This window comes from Artemia sp. Qi Xiang Cuo, chromosome 4 (assembly GCF_049724085.1).
Source record: "Artemia sp. Qi Xiang Cuo chromosome 4, ASM4972408v1, whole genome shotgun sequence".
Classification (NCBI taxonomy): Eukaryota; Metazoa; Arthropoda; class Branchiopoda; order Anostraca; family Artemiidae; genus Artemia; species Artemia sp. Qi Xiang Cuo.
The window spans coordinates 55,657,150-55,679,121 of NC_142797.1; the positions used below are offsets into that span (position 1 = coordinate 55,657,150).

Genomic DNA, 21,972 nt, shown 5'->3' on the forward strand with positions numbered 1-21,972 from the left:
GTTTACCATGTCACTGCTACATTCTCGTGATGTTTCAAAGTTCATTCTGGATCTTTTTCGTTGAAATGCCAGAGTTGGATTATTTTAATAGTGTTTTCTCATGGTTTATCTTTTCATTGTTATATTTTTTTGATGTTTCAGAGTTCATTTTGGATTTCTTTCGTTGAAATGTAAGAGTTGGAATATTTCAGTGGTGTTTATTGTGGTTTACCTAGTCACTTTTACATTCTCATGATGTTTCAAAGTTCATTTTAGATTTTTCATTCTTTGAAATGTTAGAGTTGGAATATTTCAGTAGAGTTTGTTGTGGTTTACCTTGTCACTGTTATATTCTCTTGATGTCTCAAAGTTCATTTTGGATTTTTTTTTTGTTGAAATGTAAGAGTTGGAATATTTCAGTAATTTTTTGTAGTGGTTTACCTTACCACTGGTATATTCTCTTTATGTTTCAAAGTTCATTTGGATCCTTTTCGTTGTAATGCAACAATTGAATAATTTCAGGAGGGTTTTGTTATAGTTTACCATTTCACTTTTACAATCTCTTGATGTTTCAAAGTTAATTTTGAATTTCTGTCGTTGAAATTTAAGAGTTGGATTATTTAAGTAGTGTTTGTTGTGGTTTAACTACTCACTGTTGCATTCTCATGAGGTTTCAAAGTTCAGTTTAGATTTTTATTTCCTTTAAATTTAAAAGTTGGAATATTTCAGTAGTGTTTGTTATGGTTTATCTAGTAACTGTTACATTCTCTTGATTTTTCAAAGTTCATTTTTGATTTAATTTTTTTTGTTTAAATGCAAGAGTAATATTATTTAAGTGGTATTTTGTAGTAGTTTTCCTTATCACTGTTACATTCTCTTGATGTTTAAAAGTTCATTTTAGATTTTTTTTTTTTTGAAATGCAAGAGTTAGATTATTTCAGTAGTGTTTTGTCGTGTTTTACAATGTCACTTTTACATTCTCTTGATGTTTCAAAGCTCATTTTGAATTTCTTTCGTTGAAATGTAAGAGTTGGAATATTTCAGTAGTGTTTGTTGTGGTTTACCTAGTCACTGGTGCATTCTCTTGCTGTTTCAAAGTTCATTTTAGATTTTTTTTTTTGTTGAAATGTAAGAGTTGGAATATTTCAGTATTGTTTTGTAGTGGTTTACCTTGTCACTGTTATATTCTCTTGATATTTCAAAGTTCATTTTAGATTTTTTTGTTGAAATGTAAAATTCGGAATATTTCATTAGTGTTTGTTGTGTTTTACCTTTTTACTGTTAAATTTTCTTGATGTTTCAAAGTTCATTTTAGATATTTTTCGTTGAAATGCAAGAATTAGAATATGTCTCTAGTATTTGGTCGTGGTTTACCATGTCGCTGCTAAATTCTTTTAATGTTTCAAATTTCATTTTATATTTTTTTTTTTGAAATGTAAGAGTTAGATTATTTCAGTAGTGTTTTACAGTGGTTTATATTGTCACTCTTACATTCTCTTGCTGTTTTAAAGTTCATTTTGGACTTTTTTCGTTGAAATGTAAGAGTTGGATTATTTTAGTAGTGTTCAGTCGTGGTTTATCTTGTCACCGTTACATTTTCTTGATTTTTAGGAGTTCATTTTAGATTTCTTTCGTTGAAATGAAAGAGTTGGAATATTTCAGTAGCCTAGTGTTTTGTAGTGATTTACCTTGTCACTGTTACATTATCTTGATGTCTCAAAGTTCATTTTGGATTTTTTTCCCATTGAAATGCAAGAGTTAGAATGTTTCAGTAGTGTTTTGTCATGGTTTACCTTATCACTATTACATTCTCTTGATGTTTCAAAGTTCATTTTAGTTTTTTTTTATTCAAATGTAAGAGTTGGAATATTTTGCTACTCTTTTGTCATGGTTTACCTTGTCATAGTTACATTCTCTTGATTTTTCAAAGTTCATTTTGGATTTCTTTCATTGAAATGCAAGAGTTGGAATATTTCAGTAGTGGTTTGTCGTGGTTTACCTTGTCACTGTTACATTCTCTTGATGTTTCAAAGTTCATTTTGGATTTGTTTTTTGTTGAAATGTAGGAGTTGGAATATTTCAGTAGTGTTTTCTCATGGTTCACCTTGTCACTTGTACATTCTCTTGATGTTTCAAAGTTTATTTTTGATTTTTTTTCGTTGAAATGTAAGAGTTGGAATATTTCAGTGGTGTTTATTGTGGATTACCTAGTCACTTTTACATTCTCATGATGTTTCAAAGTTCATTTTAGATTTTTCATTCTTTGAAATTTTAGAGTTGGAATATTTCAGTAGTGTTTGTTGTGGTTTACCTTGTAAATGTTAAATTCTCTTGATGTTTAAAAGTTCATTTTTTTTTTTTTTTTTTTTTTTTTTTAATGCAAGAGTTAGTTTATTTAAGTGGTATTTTGTGGTAGTTTACCATATCACTGTTACATTCTCTTGATGTTTTAAAGTTCATTTTAGATTTTTTTTTTGTTGAAATGCAAGAGTTAGATTATTTCAGTAGTGTTTTCTCATGGTTTACCATGTCACTGTTACATTCTCTTGATGTTTCAAAGTTCATTTTGAATTTCTTTCGTTGAAAAGTAAGAGTTGGAATATTTCAGTAGTCATTGTTGTGGTTTACCTAGTCACTGGTACATTCTCTTGATGTTTTAAAGTTCATTTTATATTTTTTTTTTTTGAAATGTAAGATTTGAAAACTTTCAGTAGTGTTTTGTCGTGGTTTACCATTTCATTGTTATATTCTCTTGATGTTTCAAATTTAATTTTATATTTATTTTTTCGTTGAAATGCAAGAGATGTAACATTTAAGTATTGTTTGTTGTTGTTCAACTTGTTATTTTTACATTATCTTGATGTTCCAAAGTTCATTTTTGATATTTTTCGTTGAAATGTAAGAGTTACATTATTTCAGTAGTGTTTTGTCGTGGTTTACCTTGTCACTGTTACATTCTCTTGATGTTTCAAAGTTCATTTTGGATTTTTTTGTTGAAATGTAAGAGTTAGATTATTTCACTAGTGTTTTGTCTTGTTTTATCTTGTCACTGTTACATTTTATTGATTTTTCAGAGTTCATTTATATTTCTTTAGTTGAAATGAAAGAGTTGGAATATTTCAGTAGTGTTTTGTAATGATTTACCTTGTCACTGTTACATTCTCTTGATGTCTCAAAGTTCATTTTGGGTATTATTTTCATTGAAATGCAAGAGTTAGAATGTTTCAGTAGTGTTTTGTCATGGTTTACCTTCTCACTATTACATTCTCTTGATGTTTGAAAGTTCATTTTATTTTTTTTTATTGAAATGTAAGGGTTGGAATATTTTGCAACTCTTTTGTCATGGTTTACCTTGTCACTGTTACATTCTCTTGATTTTTCAAAGTTCATTTTGGATTTCAATCCTTGAAATGCAAAAGTTGGAATATTTCAGTAGTGGTTTGTCGTGGTTTACCTTGTCCCTGTTACATTCTCTTGATGTTTCAAAGTTCATTTTGGATTTTTTTTTCATTGAAATGCAAGAGTTAGAATGTTTCAGTAGTGTTTTGTCATGGTTTACCTTCTCACTATTACATTCTCTTTATGTCTCAAAGTTCACTTTGGATTTTTTTTTTCATTGAAATGCAAGAGTTAGAATGTTTCAGTAGTGTTTTGTCATGATTTACCTTCTCACTATTACATTCTCTTGATGTTTCAAAGTTCATTTTAGTTTTTTTTTATTCAAATGTAAGAGTTGGAATATTTTGCTACTCTTTTGTCATGGTTTACCTTGTCATAGTTACATTCTCTTGATTTTTCAAAGTTCATTTTGGATTTCTTTCATTGAAATGAAAGAGTTGGAATATTTCAGTAGTGGTTTGTCGTGGTTTATCTTGTCCCTGTTACATTCTCTTGATGTTTCAAAGTTAATTTTGGATTTATTTTTTGTTGAAATGTAGGAGTTGGAATATTTCAGTTGTGTTTTCTCATGGTTCACCTTGTCACTGGTACATTCTCTTGATGTTTAAAAGTTCATTTTGGATTTTTTTTTCGTTGAAATGTAAGAGTTGGAATATTTCAGTGGTGTTTATTGTGGATTACCTAGTCACTTTTACATTCTCATGATGTTTCAAAGTTCAACTTAGATTTTTCATTCTTTGAAATGTTAGAGTTGGAATATTTCAGTAGAGTTTGTTGTGGTTTACCTTGTCACTGTTACATTCTCTTGTTGTTTCAAAGTTCATTTTTGATTTTTTTTTTTTTTAATGCAAGAGTTAGATTATTTAAATGGTATTTTGTGGTATTTTACCTTATCACTGTTACATTCTCTTGATGTTTCAAAGTTCATTTATATTTTTTTTTGTTGAAATGCAAGAGTTAGATTATTTCAGTAGTGTTTTCTCATGGTTTATCATGTCACTGTTACATTCTCTTGATGTTTCAAAGTTCATTCTGGATTTCTTTCGTTGAAATGAATGAGTTGGAACATATCAGTAGTGTTTGTTGTGGTTTACCTAGTCACTGTTGCATTCTCTTGATGTTTCAAAGTTCATTTTCTATTTTTTTTTGTTGAAATGTAAAAGTTTGAAAATTTCAGTAGTGTTTTGTCGTGGTTTACATTGTGACTGTTACACTTTTTTGGTGTTTCAAATTTCATTTTGGATTTTTTTTCGTTAAAATGCAAGAGTTGGAATATTTCAGTAGTGTTTATTGTGGTTTACCTTGTTACTGTTACATTCTCTTGATGTTTCAAAGTTCATTTTGGATATTTTTCTTTGAAATGTAGGAGTTGCTTTATTTCAGTAGTGTTTTGTCGTGGTTTACCTTGTCACTGTTACATTCTCATGATGTTTCAAAGTTCATTTTAGATTTTTTTTTTTTTGAAATGTAACAGTTGGAATATTTCAGTAGTGTTTTGTAGTGCTTTACCTTGTCACTCTTACATTCTCTTGCTGCTTCAAAGTTCATTTTGGATTTTTTTCGTTGAAATGTAAGAGTTGGATTATATCAGTAGTGTTTTGTCTTGGTTTATCTTGTCACTGTTACATTTCCTTGATTTTTCAAAGCTCATTTTAGATTTCTTTCGTTGAAATGAAAGAGTTGGAATATTTCAGTAGTGTTTTGTAGTGATTTACCTTGTCACTGTTACATTCTCTTGATGTCTCAAAGTTCATTTTGGATTTTTTTTTCATTGAAATGCAAGAGTTATGGAAAGGAGAAGGAATATTTCAGTAGTGTTTTGTCATGGTTTACCTTCTCACTATTACATTCTCTTAATGTTTCAAAGTTCATTTTTGTTTTTTTTTATTGAAATGTAAGGGTTGGAATATTTCGCAACTCTTTTGTCATAGTTTACCTTGTCACAGTTACATTCTCTTGATTTTTCAAAGTTCATTTTGGATTTCTTTCCTTGAAATGCAAGAGTTGGAATATTTCAGTAGTGGTTTGTCGTGGTTTACCTTGTCCCTGTTACATTCTCTTGATGTTTCAAACTTCATTTTGGATTTCTTTCGTTGAAATGTAAGAGTTGGAATATTTCAGTGGTGTTTATTGTGGCTTACCTAGTCACGTTTACATTCTCATGATGTTTCAAAGTTCACTTTAGATTTTTCATTCTTTGAAATCTAAGAGTTGGAATATTTCAGTAGTGTTTTTTGTGGTTTACCTAGTCACTGTTACATTCTCTTGATGTTTCAAATTTCATTTTGGACTTTTTTTTGTTGAAATGTAAGAGATGAAATATTTCAGTTGTGTTTGTTGTGGTTAACCTAGTCACTATTACATTATCGTGATGTTTCAAAGCTCATTTTAGATTTTTCTTTCCTTGAAATGTAAGAGTTGGTATATTTCAGTAGTGTTTGTTGTGGTTTATCTATTCACTGTTATATTCTCTTGATTTTTCAAAGTTCATTTTTGATTTTTTATTTTTTTTTGTTGAAATGCAAGTTATATTATTTCAGCGGTATTTTGTAGTAGTTTTCCTTATCACTGTTACATTCTCTTGATGTTTCAAAGTTCATTTTAGATTTTTTTTTTTTTGAAATGCAAGAGTTAGATTATTTCAGTAGTGTTTTGTCGTGGTTTACCAAGTCACTGTTACATTATCTTGATGTTTAACAGTTCATTTCGGATTATTCTATTTGAAATGTAAATGTTGGAATATTTCAGTAATGTTTGTTGCGGTTTACCTAGTCACTGTTACATTCAGATGATGTTTCAATGTTCATTTTGGATTTTTTATTTCCTGGAAATGTAAGAGTTGGAATATTTCAGGACTGTTTTCCCGTGGTTTACCTTGTCATGCTTGTCCTGCTTTACTATGTTACTGCTACATTTTCATGATTTTTCAGAGTTTATTTTGGATTTCTTTCATTGAAAGGCAAGAGTTAGATTATTTCAGTAGTGTTATGTCGTGGTATACCATGTCACTGTTACATTCTCTTGATGTTTCAAAGTTCATTTTAGATTTTTTTCTTGAAATGTATGAGTTAGATTATTTTAGTAGTGTTTTATAGTGGTTTAACTTGTCACTCTTACATTCTCTTGATGTTTCAAGATTCATTTTTGATTTTTTTTTTCGTTGAAATTCAAGATTTTGAATATTTCAGAAGTGTTTTGTCGTGATTTACCTTGTCACTGTTACATTCTCTTGATCTCTCAAAGTTCATTTTGGATTTTTTTCGTTGAAATGCAAGACTTTGAATATTTCAGTAGTGTTTTGTTATGGTTTACCTTCTCACTGTTACATTCTCTTGATGTTTCAAAGTTCATTTTAGATTTTGTTTTTCATTGAAATGTAAGAGTTAGAATATTTCAATACTTTTTTTACATGGTTTACCTTGTCACAGTTACATTCTCTTGATTTTTAAAAGTTCATTTTTGATTTTTTTTTATTTAAATGCAAGAGTTGGAATATTTCAGTACTGTTTTCCCGTGGTTTACCTTGTCATGCTTGTCATGCTTTACCATGTTACTGCTACATTCTTATTATTTTTCAGAGTTTATTTTGGATTTTTCTCATTGAAATGCAAGAGTTAGATTATTTCAGTAGTGTTATGTCGTGGTTTACCTTGTCACTGTTACATTCTCTTGATGTTTCAAAGTTCATTTTAGATTTTGTTGTTGAAATGTAAGAGTTAGATTATTTCAGTAGTGTTTTATAGTGTTTTACCTGGTCACTCTTACATTCTCTTGAGGTTTTAAAGTTTATTTTGGATTTTGTTTTCGTTGAAATGTAAGAGTTGGATTATTTCAGTAGTGTTTTGTCATGGTTTACCATATCACTGTTACATTTTCTTGATTTTCAGAGTTCATTTTAGATTTACTTCGTTGAAATGTAAGGATTGGAATTTTTCAGTAGTTTTTACCGTAAATTACCTTGTCACTGTTACATTCTCTTGATGTCTCAAAGTTTATTTTGGATTTTTTTCGTTGAAATGCTAGAGTTGGAATATTTGAATAGTGTTTTGTTATGGTTTACCTTCTCACTGTTACATTCTCTTGATGTTTCAAAGTTCATTTTAGTTTTTTTTTTCATTGACATGTAAGACTTGGAATATTTCAGTACTGTTTCGTCATGGTTTACCTTGTCACAGTTACATTCTCTTGATTTTTCAAATTTCATTTTGGATTTCTCTCATTGAAATGCAAGAGTTGAAATATTTCAGTAGTGTTTTGTTGTGGTTTACCTTGTCACTGCTACATTCTCTTGATGTTTCAAAGTTAATTTCAGATTTTTTTTTTGTTAAAATTTAGGAATTGGAATATTTCAGTAGTGTTTTGTAATGGTTTACCTTTTCTCTGTTACATTCTCTTGATGTTTTAAAGTTCATTTCGGATTTTTTGTTCTTGAAATGTAAGAGTTGGAATATATTATTTCAGTAGTGCTATGTCGTGGTATACCTTGTCACTGTTACATTTTCTTTATGTTTCAAAGTTTATTTTAGATTTTTTGTTGAAATGTAAGAGTTAGATTATTTCTGTAGTGTTTTATAGTGGTTAACCTTGTCACTCTTACATTCTCTTGATGTTTCAAAGTTCATTTTGGATTTTTTGTTCGTTGAAATTTGAGAGTTGGATTATTTCAGTAGTGTTTTATTGTGGTTTACCATGTCACTGCTACATTTTCTTGATTTTTCAGAGTTGATTTTTGATTTTTTTCGTTGAAATGCAAGACTTGGAATATTTCAGTAGTGTTTTGTCGTGATTTACCTTGTCACTGTTACATTCTCTTTATGTCTCAAAGCTCCTTTTGGATTTTTTTCGTTGAAATTCAAGAGTTGGAATATTTCAGTAGTGTTTTGTTATGGTTTACATTCTCACTGTTACATTCTCTTGATGTTTCAAAGTTAATTTTAGTTTTTTTTTTCATTGAAAGGTAAGAGTTGGAATATTTCAGTACTGTTTTTCCGTGGTTTAACTTGTCAAGCTTGTCATGCCTAACCATGTTACTGCTACAGTCTTATGATTTTTTCAAGGTCTATATTGGATTTTTTTCGATGAAATGTAAGAATTGGAATATTTCATTAATGTTTGGTCATGGTTTACCTTGTCACTGTTACATTCTTTTAATGCCTCAAAGTTCATTTTGGATTTTTTTGTTGAAATGTAAGAGTTGGATAATTTCACAAAGGTTTTATAGTGGTTTACCTTGTCACTCTTACATTCTCTTGATGTTTCAAAGTTCATTTTGGATTTTTGTTGTTGTTGAACTGTTAGAGTTGGATTATTTCAGTAGTGTTTTGTCGTGGTTTACCATTTAACTGTTACATTTTCTTGATCTTTCAGAGTTCATTTTAGATTTCTTTCGTTGAAATTCAAGAGTTGGAATATTTCAGTAGTGTTTTGTCGTGATTTACCTTGTCATTGTTACATTATCTTGATGTCTCAAAGTTCATTTTAGATTTTTTTTTCGTTGAAATGCAAGAGTTGGAATATTTCAACAGTGTTTTGTTATGGCTAGGTTAGCCATAACAAAATAACAAGGTTGTTATGGTTAGGATGGGTAAGGTTAGCCTACGTACACGCGCGTACGTAGGCTAAACTAAACTAACCTAAACTAACCTAATCTAAACTAACCTAGCCTATTGCAACCTAACTTATGTAACAGCGACAAGGTAAATCACGACAAAACACTACTGAAACACTCCAACTCTTGCATTTCAACGAAAAAAAAACAAAATGAACTCTGAAAAATCAAGAGAATGTAACAGTGACAATGTAAAACACGACAAAACACTGCTGAAATATTCCAATTCTTACATTTCAACGAAAGAAATCTAAAATGAACTCTGAAAAATCAAGCGAATGTAGCAGTGATATGGTAAACCACGACAAAACACTACTGAAATAATCCAACTCTTACATTTCAACAAACAAAAAATCCAAAAAGAACTTTGAAACATCAAGAGAATGTAAGAGTGACAAGGTTAACCACTATAAAACACTACAGAAATAATCTAACTCTTACATTTCAACAAAAAATCTAAAATAAACTTTGAAACATCAAGAGAATGTAACAGTGACAAGGTAAACCACGACAAAACACTAATGAAATATTCCAACTCTTGCATTTCAATGAAAGAAATCCAATATAAACCCTGAAAAATCATGAAAATGTAGCAGTAACATGGTAAAGCACGACAAGCATGACAAGTTAAACCACGGGAAAACAGTACTGAAATATTCACACTCTTACATTTCCAGGAAGCAAAAATCTAAAATGAACATCTGAACATCATCTGAATGTAAAAGTGACTAGGTAAACAGCAATAAACATTACTGAAATTCTCCAAAATTTACATTTCAACGAAAAAAATCCAAAATGAAATTTGAAACATTAAGAGAATGTAATAGTGACATGGTAAACCACGACAAAACACTACTGAAATATGCTAACTCTTGCATTTCACAAAAAAAAATATAAAATGAACTTTGAAACATCAAGAGAATATAACAGTGATAAGGTAAACTACTACAAAATACCACTGAAATAATCTAACTCCTGCATTTCAACAAAAAGGATCCGTATGAACTTTGAAACATCAAGAGAATGCAACAGTGACATGGTAAGCCATGACGAAACACTACTGAAATATTCTATCTCTTGCATTTCAACGAAAAAGATCCAAAAATGAACTTTGAAACATAAAGAGAATGTAACAGTGACATGTTAAACCGCTAGAAAACACTACTGAAATATTCCAACTCTTGCATTTCTGCGAAAAAGATCTAAAATCACCTGTGAAACATCAAGAAAATGTACCAGTGATAAGGTAAACCACAACAAAACACTACTGAAATATTCCAACTCTTACATTTCAACAGAAAAAAAATCCAAAATGAACTTTGAAACATCAAGAGAATGTAACAGTTATATGGTAAACCACTACAAAACACTACTGAAATAATCTAACTCTTGCATTTCAACGAAAAAAAATCAAAATGATTTTTGAAAAATCAAGAGAATGTACCAGTGACAAGGTAAACTACAACAAACGCTACTAAAATATTCCAACTCTTACATTTCAAAGAATGAAAAATCTAAAATGGACTTTGAAACATTATGAGAATGTAACAGCGACTAGGTAAACCACAACAAACACTACTGAAATATTCCAACTCTTACATTTCAACGAAAGAAATCGAAAATGAACTTTGAAACATCACGAAAATGTAACAGTGACAAGGTAAACCATGACAAAACACTACTGAAATAATCCAACTCTTGCATTTCAACGAAAAAGATCCAAAATGAGCTTTGAAACATCATGAGAATATAACAGTGACAAGGTAAATCACGAGAAAACACTACTGAAATATTCCAACTCTTGCATTTCAAGGAAAGAAATATAAAATGAACTCCGAAAAATCAAGAAAATGTAACAGTGACAAGATAAACCACGACAAAACACTACTGAAATAATACAGCTCTTACATTTCAACTAAAGAAATCTAAAATGAACTTTGAGAAATCAAGATAATGAAACATTGACAACGTAAACCACTATAAAACACTAGTGACATAATTTAACTCTTACATTTCAACAAAAAAATCTAAAATGAACTTTGAAACATCAAGAGAATGTAACAGTGACAAGGTAAACCATGACGAAACACTCCTGAAATAACCTAACTCTTAAATTTCAACGAAAAATATCAAAAATGAACTTTGAAACATCAAGAGAATGTAACAGTAACAAGGTATACCACAATAAACACTACTGAAATACATGGGCGCCCATAAGCTGAATTCCAGGGGGGCAAACCTGATCTAATTGGCAATTTTAATGCTATATAATAGAAATATCAGAACAAAAGTATAAAAATAAGGCAGCATCATTCAGCCAGGGGGGCCAGGCCCCCCCCCTGCCCCCCCCCCATATGGACGCCCATGCTGAAATATTCCAACTCTTGCATTTCAACGAAAAAACAATCCAAAATGAACTTTGAAACATCAAGAGAATGTAACAGTGACAAGGTATACGACTACAAAACACTATTGAAATATTCCAACTCTTACATTTAAACAAAAAAAAATCTAAAATGAACTTTGAAACAGCAAGAGAATGTAACAGTGACTAAGTAAACCACAACAAACACTACTGAAATATTCCAACTCATACATTTCAATGAAAGAAATCCAAAATGAACTGTGAAACATCAAAAGAATGTAATAGTGATAAGGTAAACCACGACAAAACACTATTGAAATATTCCAACTCTTACATTTCAACGGAAAAAATCTAAAATGAACTTTGAAACATCAAGAGAATGTAACAGTGACAAGGTAAACCACGACAAAACACTACTGAGGTAATCTGACTCTTGCATTTCAATGAAAAAAAAATCAAAAATGAACTTTGAAACATCAAGAGAATGTAACAGTGACAAGGTAAACCACGACATAACACTACTGAAATATTCCAACTCTTTCATTTCAACGAAAAAGATCCAAAATGAACTTTGAGACATCAAAAGAATGTAACAGTGACAAGGTAAATCATGACAAAACACTACTGAAATATTCCAACTCTTGCATTTCAACGAAAGAAATATAAAATGAACTCTGAAAAAATCAAGAAAATGTAACAGTGACATGGTAAACCACGACGAAACACTATTGAAATAATCCAACTCTTACATATCAATGTAAAAAATCAAAAATGAAACTTGAAACATCAAGAGAATGTAAGAGTGACTAGGTAAACCACTATAAAATACTACTAAAATAATCTAACTCTTACATTTCAACAAAAAAATCTAAAATGAACTTTGAAACATCAAGAGAATGTAACAGTGACAAGGTAAACCACGATAAAACACTACAGATATAATCTAAATCTTACATATCAACGAAAACGATAAAAAATGAACTTTGAAACATCAAGAGAATGTAACAGTAACAAGGTAAACCACAACAAAACACTACTGAAATATTCCAACTCTTGGACTTCAACGAAAAAAAATCCATATAAACTTTGAAACATCAAGATAATGTAACAGTGACATGGTAAACCATGAAAAACACTACTGAAATAATAAAACTCTTGCATTTCAACGAAAAAGATCTAAAATGAATTTTGAAACATCAAGAGAATGTATCAGTAACAAGGTAAACCACGAGAAAATCTTGGGGGTCCGGGGGCATTTGAAGGGCCCGGGGGTCCTTTGGGGGTCTGGGGGGCCTTTGTGGACCCGGGGGGTTTTTGGGGCCCGGGGTGGGACATTTGGGGGGCCCGGGGGTCTTTGGGGTCCCGGGGGCCTTTGGGGTCCCGGGGGCCTTTGGGGCCCGGGGGTCCTTTGGGGTTGGGGTAGGGGGGCCCTTTGGGGTGGAGATAGGGGGGCCCTGTGGGGTTGGGGTAGTGGACCTCACAACACTGTTCAAATGGAACTTGTGTATTATAATGACCACAGAGTTCCACCCCAAATCATCTTCTAAATCATCTTCTAAAATCATCTTCTAAAATGTCTGAAACTGTCTCGCCCAAATCATATTCTAAAATGTCTCAAACTGTTTCGCCCAAATCATCTTCTAAAATGTCTCAAACGGTTTCTTCCAAATTATCCCCTAAAAGTAATTTCTGCGTGTTCCTTTGTTTCGGCATCCCTGCGCTGTCACTTTTGAAATTCCTAGGAAACCATTTCCAGCGTTAATTTCTTCATCTCATAGGTGTTCCTAGCTACACTATTAAGGTATCGATAGAATATTAATTCCAGAATTTATCACTAAGCCTAATGACCAGAGAAGCCAAATTTAAAAATAGAATATTAGTTTACCTCTGTTACTAAAGACCATTTATCCCTCAGACCTAACGATCAAAGAAGCCATATTGTTTCTTAATTCCCCTTCGTTGATCAATAATTCTCCGCCGATTATGTAATCAATTTCTCAGAAAATCTGCTTCCCCTCGAGTTGATCAATACATTGCCCCGTTAGAATTCAGTGCGCATGTGCAAACTTCGTCTCGAAGTCAATACACTTAGAAAAAACAAATAAATCGACCTTGAAAATGGTGTCATTGACCCGTTAGTGGATCAGTAATCCTTGAGTAAATTATGAACGCCCCGCGCTGGTACCCCCTTCCCTACTGATGCATGAGAAAGATTCTGATACTTATTACTTAAAATCTTAATGCTTCTTTATTTATTAAAATCAAAAAATTGAAATCATTTAAAATGTATTTTCCTCTCAGTAAAGTGTAAATTATATTCTGCCCTTGAGAAGGATGGGGGTTTTTCAGCCCTACTCATGTTAATTGTTGCTCGTTTTGTGTCAATTGTTGCTAATTTATGTTCGTTTTGGGTTTAATTTATTTATTGATGGTGATTGTGGTAGTTTTACGTGTAGAAAATTATATCAATTCATTTCTACTCATTTCTGGCTTAATGGAGCTCTTTACTTTTCTTTTATATATTCTAAGACTATTGATTCGATGCAATTACCCCTGGAAAATAATCTATCTTCTAGCAAACATTACAAAATTCCACATTTTTGGAGATGGGTGCTTAAAACTTCTACAAAAGGGTTCTCGGATAGGCTGAATTTGATGGTTTGATTTTCATTAAGATTCCTTGACTTTTAAGGGGTGTTTACTCCCCTTTTCAAAAATCAGGCAGATTTTCTTAGGCTCTTAGCTTTTGATGGGTAACATTAAATTTAATGAATCTTATATATTTGGAATCAGCATAATAAGCCAAATCTTTTGGTATATCTATTAATATCAAATTCTGTTTTTTAGACTTTCAGTTACTATTGAACCATGCTGTTCCTTACTTACAGTTATTTACCACGAACTGTTTGATGGTCAAATTACAAAGCTTAAAAAGGCGCTTAAACTTCTACAGTCGGGTTCTCTGATTGTTTTGTAATTAGAAATAGAGGGAGATATCTTAAAGGGTGCATTTTAATGCCAAAACATCCCAGCTCTCATTGAGCCATCACATAAACACAGAATTACTTCTAAGGGAAAGACGAGGGGATAGTTAGGTAGAAATTGATTTATCATCCCCAGGCTCGTAACCAAGATTTTTTCTTGGGGGGATATTTTTTTTGGGGGGGGGATACAAAAGAAACTTTAAAAACGCATCCAAAATGTAAAATTGATATCTACTGCGTTATGATTTCTGGGAATATTTCTGGTCTACGCTGTTATTATTAAAGTAAAAACTAACATTAAACCTAAAAATAAGCCAAATTTATTCCGTATAGGCGGGTAACTGCCCCTTCCTCATCCACACCTCCACCTCGTGAAAGCTGGAACTTCAGAGTGTGCTCATTTAACAGAAACTGAGAGTTCTAGTCATTTTTTTAAAGTCCAAAGGGATTGAAAACCAACCAGCCGCGTGGTGGTGGTATTTTCGGGGGGGGGGGGGGAAGGTATTTTCTGAGGGGGATCATCTGAGGGGATTTTCCACTGGGTATGTTTTCCGGGGTATTTCCGCGGGAGGGGTATTTTCCGGGGGTATTTTCTGGGGGAGTTTTTCAGAGAGGGAGTATTTTCCACGGGGGGTATTTCCCACGGAGGTATTTTCTGGGGGTTACGTCCCATAGGCGTATTTTTAGGAGAGGGGCTTTTTCCGAGTGGAGTTTTTCCTGGGGTGGGGGGGGGGGTCAAACACCGGCCATCAAAAAAACTATGGTCATTTTTCAAAACAGCCCTCAGCCACTTGAATACACTTGCTGATTCGGAGTAAAAGAAATTGAAAATTTGAGAGGCAAAGATTAAATATGTAGAGGGGATATGGAAACGTATTCCACACCTGCCGTTGAGCTGTTACTTGAAAAGGCAGTGCCACACCTGGCTAGACGTTGTGATGAAGCAAAAGTATACGTTCAGTCAAGAGTCCACGGCATTCTGTTCAATGGCAGCCCTTAAATTATGCTTATAGTATTATTGGATTCAAAGTGGCTGATCTATTGTGTCTGCGTTGAAGATTAATATACCATTAACAGCCAGTATTACAGTAAATGGCATACCTCATAAACAAAGTAAGGCCTGCCATTTTAGCGAAACGCTGTGGGCAATTACTGTAATTTGAAATGGTAAATCTAAGGTTTTAAACTGAGACTTCATACCGGTTCATATTCGCTTTTTCATTTTTTAGTCTTTTTCTTTTGGCTTACATTAAAATTGATGGATGTGCTTCGAAAAACTTTATACGTACTTTCCTAGCCCTAGAAATATATCTTCCATGATTATTTGAAAATGTTCAAGGAAAGTTTGTATTTACCTATAATATAATACCATACAGAATTTCTAAGAATATTTATTTAAGATGAAAGTGTATACTATATTATATAAGACATCCTTCGGACCCAATCACTAACATTAGCACTAAAGTTATACCAGGTCTACTGAGCATAAAGCTTAAGAAGCTTTTTTTGTATCGAAAAAAAAACATACAATTATTAAAGATAGCGATTAAAGCTATCCCGGGTCTTTGAGAGCGCTAATCCTCATTTGTTTCGTGACAATACATTTCTGAAAGCTTTTAAGGTCAGGGCACTATTTCAACAGAGCTTGGAGGGCTAATATATCTATTATGGCCCAAAAATTGGTCTTTTCTCATATGAATATTACAGTACTATTTGTTTTTTCTTGAATTTCCGAAAGTCATGGAACCTGTCCCTCCCTAAATAGCCTTACTACTTTACATGCAAGTTGTATTAAATATTACCAAGCACCTTCTCATAATTTTTCAAGGTCCATGAAAAAAACAAAAAAAAATATGGATTCACTCCTTTCTAACTCAATCTGGAATACTTTCTTTATTTTTTGAGTTGACATTCTTCATTGAAATTTGTCTATAATTTTTCACTTCGAATGAGAGGGGTAAAAATTCAATGTTAAATTTATTAAGAAGAAACAACCTTAGCAATTAGTTATGTTTTCTTCCAAAATTGTGTTTTTGTTGGTAATTAATTTTAAAAAATTCCACAAAACAAGTTTTTCAAAGAAAAACTTCTTGAACATGTATCATTATTATTCCAAATTATCGTTTCCAGAGGTATCGTCCCGGATACCTTTTGCATTGGTGTAATAACACCCATTCTCAAACCAGGGAAGCCTCCCTCCCGGTGCTCTTCATATAGGCCCATTACTGTGTCAACGACACTATGTAAACTATTTGAGCTTCTTATTCGTGACGAAACTAGAAGCAAGTGCTCGGTTCCCCCACGCCAGTTTGGGTTCCAGCGATCGCTTGGATTTGATCATGCCCTTTACTCGCTGGAATCTATACTGACTGACGCTGAGAAGGACAACGGTTCTTTATTTTTAGCAGCCCATGATCTTGCCCGTGCTTTCGATTCGTCTATCCACGAACATATTTTACTCACTGCAGCAGAGAGAGGCGTAGAAAATTCGGTCATCGAACCCCTTGATTCAATGTATAGTAATCTTCGTGTTAGGATAAAGTGTCCTGTTTGGGATTGTTATATGCTTTTAGAAATTGATATACCAGTGAAAAAGGGTATTAGGCAAGGAGCAGTAAATTCACCAGATTTATTCAATAATTCCGTAATCGAAGTGCAACATGAAGCACCAACAACGTGTATTTTATGCGGGATTGAAGTGTCGCTCATAGGTTATGCCGACGACATTTTAATTATTAGTAGAACCCTGAATGGAATAAAGAGTTGTTTTAGTGCATTAAAGGTAGAATATGCTCGTGTTGGCCATTCATCGAAAACTGAATTATTATTTTTCAAATATAAGGTGTTGACTGGGGATATATGCGTTATGCTAGATGATACGGAAATCAAACCTGTTCCATCACTTACTTACCTTGGAGTGCCTAATCGTTACGTCACTCAAGGCCACACGCGTACTTATTATCACTGATACCCTTAGAAAAGTTCGTTCTATATATGGAAAGTTTGTCCCGAGCAAGGCGAGATTTAGTTGTGATATTTTAGCCCGATTGTATAATGCATTTGCTTTACCGAGTTTTCTGTACATCTCTCCGTTTCCGAGTTGCTTCACACAGACAGAGAAGAAACAGTTCCGCACGATTTATTTTAAATATGCTAAGTATCTGCTTGGACTACCACCATGGTCCAAAAACCGGTATTTGATCAGTAGATTTGGATTGATAGACCCTGCCTTGGCAGTTCCTGCCAGAGTAGCGAGTTTTCATAAAAAGATCATGACTCTAGGTCATCCTTGGGTAACGCTTCAGGGACAGACTTGAGTTGAATGTGTTATTTGAATGTTAATGTTGAGGGCCCATTTCATTGTATATATTCGTGTTAAACCGTACTTTGTTGTTTGTCTTTTTTTTCACTTTTTCACTTTTTTATACTCTGCCGCCCATTGTATCTCTTACAGTTTTGGCAGGTAATAAATCTATATTATTATATTATATTATTAAAACCCTTTCATCCAGGTTTTTAGGGGCTATTCAAACCCCAAAGGCCTTTTTATATGATCCTTAGACCGTTTTAAAGAAATTGGCAATCTCGAAATTTCCATCGGATGCATTTGGGGAAAAGAAGACGTGGGATGCTACTAGTTGCCCCCTATTACTTTTGAGTCTTAAAAAGGACACTATGACTTCTGATTTCCAATTAAATGAGCCAAATCCGAAGTTTATACTACCCCCCTTTCCACAAAAACCTTAAATATTAACATTGGGCAACCAATATGACTTATAGGCTATACCCTGAGGGCCGTGGGAGGGGGTATTGTCATCCCCAAAGACATAATTAATGGACCTTTCAAATATGCTTAAAAAATGGTTATCTCAAAATTTTTATTGTATGTGTTGGGGTAGTGATCAGCGAGGGGGGATACCCTCCAATCACTTTTGGCTATTAAAAAGGGCACTAGAACAATCAGTTTTCAATCCAATGAACCCCCTCCAAAGCTTATGCAATCACACTTTCCATAAATCCCTTATATGCCACCGGGGCATAACTTGCAACCTTTGCCCTGAGGGTTCTGAGGGACGGGGGTTTAATCTTCAAAGATATAATTATTCGACCTTTCGACTGCGCTGAAAAAATTGCTATCTAAAAAATTTTATTTGACGCGTTTGGGGAAATGATGGGCGTGGGGGGGGGGCTGTCTGCTCTCCAATCACTTTTGACTATTAGAAAGGAATATAGAACTTGCAATTTTCAATCTAATGAGCCAATTTTGAAATTTCTAGGACAACTCCTTCTGTAAGAAGTGCCCTGGCCTAAAAAAAAACAAAAAACAATAAATACGTTGCGCCCCCATCGCTCTTTAATTAGGCAGCGTAATTGGGATGCCTAAGATCTTTGGACTATTTTTTGAACAAATCGCTATCTCAAAATTTCTATCAGATACATTTTGGGAAAATACAAGGGGTGGGGGGGGGGTAGCTCTCTCCTATCAATTTAACTCTTAAAAATGGCAATAGAATTTCTGGTTACCAATCCAATAAGCCCCCTCCAAGGTTATACAACCACCTTTTTTATAAAAACCTTACATGCCCCCTGAGAGCTGAGGGGGATCGTCATTTTTAAATACATAATATCCGGATCTTTTAACTACACTGAAGAAAATGGCTATATCAAAACTTTGACTGGATGTGTTTGGGGAAATGATTAGTGTAGAAGGGGGCTGGTTGCCCTCCAATCACTTCCGACAATTAAAAAGGGCACTAGCACTTTCAATTCGATCAGATGAGGCCCTTTCAAAGTTTTTACGACAACTCTATCCATACGAAGTGCCCTGGTCTAAAAAAAAAAGAAAAAAAGATAATAGTAATAAAAATACATTGTGCCCACATCGCTCTTTACTTAGGCAACGCAATTGCCCTGCCTATAATAAAGTTGAAACATGCATACCCTTCTCAATAACATATGCTATATGTAAGCAATGAAGGAATTGCCTAGCTAAGAGGCCTTAACCTAAGGACTGTGGTGAGGTTGGCATCCCCAAAGACGTTAATATTGGACCTTTCAATAATGCTGGACAAAATAGCTCTCTTAAAAATTCTATTGGATGTGTTTTTGGGAATGATAGCTTAATGGGGGAGGGGTGGTCGCCCTCCAATCTCTTTTGACTCTTAAAAAGGGCACTAGATCTTCCGACTTCCAATTAAATGAGCCCCATATGATCCGAAGTTTACACGACCATCTGTTCCATAAAAACCTTATATGCCCGAGGGATAACTTACAACCCTTGCTCTTGGGCTCTGGAAGGGTGTGTCCACCCTGAAGCCACTGTTGATTTACAATTTTACTTTTTTTTAAACTACTCTTTGAGCCATTGTGGAAAAAAGGACAATCTCACAATTTTTGTCGGATGCGTTGGGCAAAAGAGGATGTCAGGGAGGGGGGCTAGTTTCCCTCTATTAATTTTGACTCTTAAAAGGGGGCTAAAACTATACATTTCAAATCAAATGTTCTTCCTCTAAGGTTCACACAACTACCCTTCCAAAAAAACTTATATGCCCCCAGGGCATAACTTAAAACCCTTCCCCAGACTCGAGGGGGGGGCTGTGTAAACCCTAAAGGCCTGGTTATGTGATCTTTGAACTACTTTTGAACAAATAGCAATCTCAAAATTTCCATCGGATGCATTTGGGGAAAATAGACCGTAAGGGGGGGGGCTTGTTGCCCTCCGACCATTTTGACTCTTTAAAAGGACACTTTAATTTCTAATTTCCAATCCAATGAGCCTTTTCCAAATTTTATACCACCACCCTTTCCATTTCCACCTTATTATGCCCCCGAGGCATAACTTACAACCTTTACCCTGGGGAGCTGTGAGGGGGAGGTGTCTTCTTCAAATACACAATTAATGGACCTTTCAAATACGCTGAACAAAATGGCTGTCTCAAAATTTTGACTGTATGGGTTTGGGGGAATGATGGGCGTGGGGCTGGTAACTATCCTCCGACCACTTTCCCTCTTAAAGAAGGGCCCTAGAACTTCTGTTTACCAATCCAATAAGCCATCTCCGAAGCATATACGACTACCAATTCCATAAAAGCCTTATAAACCCCTAGGGCATGACTTACAACCTTTCTCTGAGGGCTGTGGGTGGGGGGGGCATCCTCAAAGACATAATTTCTGGACCTTTCAACTACACATAAGAAAATGCCTATCTCATAATATTGACTGGATGTATTTGGGGAAATAATGGGCATGGGAAGGGAATTGGATGCCCTTCAATCACTTCCGACTATGGAAGAGGGCACTATATTTTTCAATTTCCCATCAAATGAGCCCTTTTACCCTGGTCTAAAAAAATACATTGTGCCCACGTCACACTTTACTTAGGCAGAGCTGTTGCGCTACCTATGATAATGAAATACCAGGCTTGTAATATTAAAAGGCTTAGTCATCACAAGCAATTACTAAGGTTTTATTGTAATTTTTACTGTTACCGTAACCTGAACAAAGCAAAATATTCACTATAGCTTCAAAATACGTTTTACTAAGGAAAACCTTACAAAACCTTACCTCACTGAGATTGTAGTATGAAATTTCTTTTTCTGAATTGCGTTTCCAAAGGAAAATTTCTGTCTTTCGTCAATGCATTGCAGATTTTGTAATTTAGTAAAACAGTTTGGTTTTCCCAAAAAAACTTCATCACTTTACTTTCAATGCAAATTTACCCCTTTTCTGTATATTTCTCGACAAAAGATTATTCATTTTGTCAAAATGTTGCATAGAATTTTTTGTAAGGAACTAATAAAGTAAAATTTGTTTATTAATAAACTTTGTTCATACAAAGGTGTAAGCATTTTTTTATGCACTCTTACAGAATTATTCATGTACATTAAATCCTGTTTTCTTCATTTTCGAAAGAATGCCAAAATTATTGATTAGCATCAAGTCGGAAAAGGCGTTAAGAGTTCCACATGGGTTAAGTTTTTCAGGAGGAGTACTTGTAAACGTCAACGTCCTTCTCCTGACGACGACCACTCACGTGCAGCTCCTGGATGATCCCCCTGAAATGCAGAGGCATATAAGTTTTTTGCTGAAAGTAAAATACTGCTAATTATTATATGCAACATTAATGCAGCTCATTGTCAGGAATGTATCTTGAGTGGATAACTGGACCATGAGAACTGTATGACCATGACACTCAGTATCTATTACTTAAGACACATTTCTGAGTCAACACTAAAAAAAAACAACTAAGACCTACAAACAACAAAATATTGGTACCAAGAACATTTATTTATGTAGACGTGAAGCATGTCATACATTCTTGAAAAGTAAACTACCTTGCTCAACCTTGTGGTTGAATCCCAGGTGGCTTTTGATCAAAATAGCACCATAGTGTTACTAGTCGAAAAAAGGTCAATATTGATGAACGATATGTTTTCAACATCGCAAATAGCGATTTTAAAGTCACACTTACAATGCAAAAGCAGAAAATAAAAATGGAAATATGGTCGTTTGAGAAGATTTTATCAACATTAACTTCTCCACAACTATTGCCTAATTATACTATGAGTTCGTGCCTTTGGCACAAACATCCATCAAAGGCAGCGCAATAGCGCTGCCTAAATTGAGTGATGTGGACA

The 21,972-nt window shown here is 33.6% G+C and overlaps 1 protein-coding gene across 3 annotated transcripts in view; it reads right to left on the reverse strand.

Annotated features, from left to right (window-relative positions):
- Positions 1 to 21,137: 21,137 nt before the first annotated feature.
- Positions 21,138 to 21,972, reverse strand: part of LOC148953258 (dopamine receptor 2-like) — a 257,773-nt gene continuing 256,938 nt past the window's right edge. For all 3 annotated transcript variants that reach the window (XM_089088427.1, XM_089088425.1, XM_089088424.1), the window contains one exon: positions 21,138 to 21,390. In XM_089088427.1, coding sequence (XP_088944553.1) covers positions 21,337 to 21,390 — 54 coding nt within the window. In that variant the 3' untranslated portion in view covers positions 21,138 to 21,336. The remainder of the gene's footprint in view (positions 21,391 to 21,972) is intronic.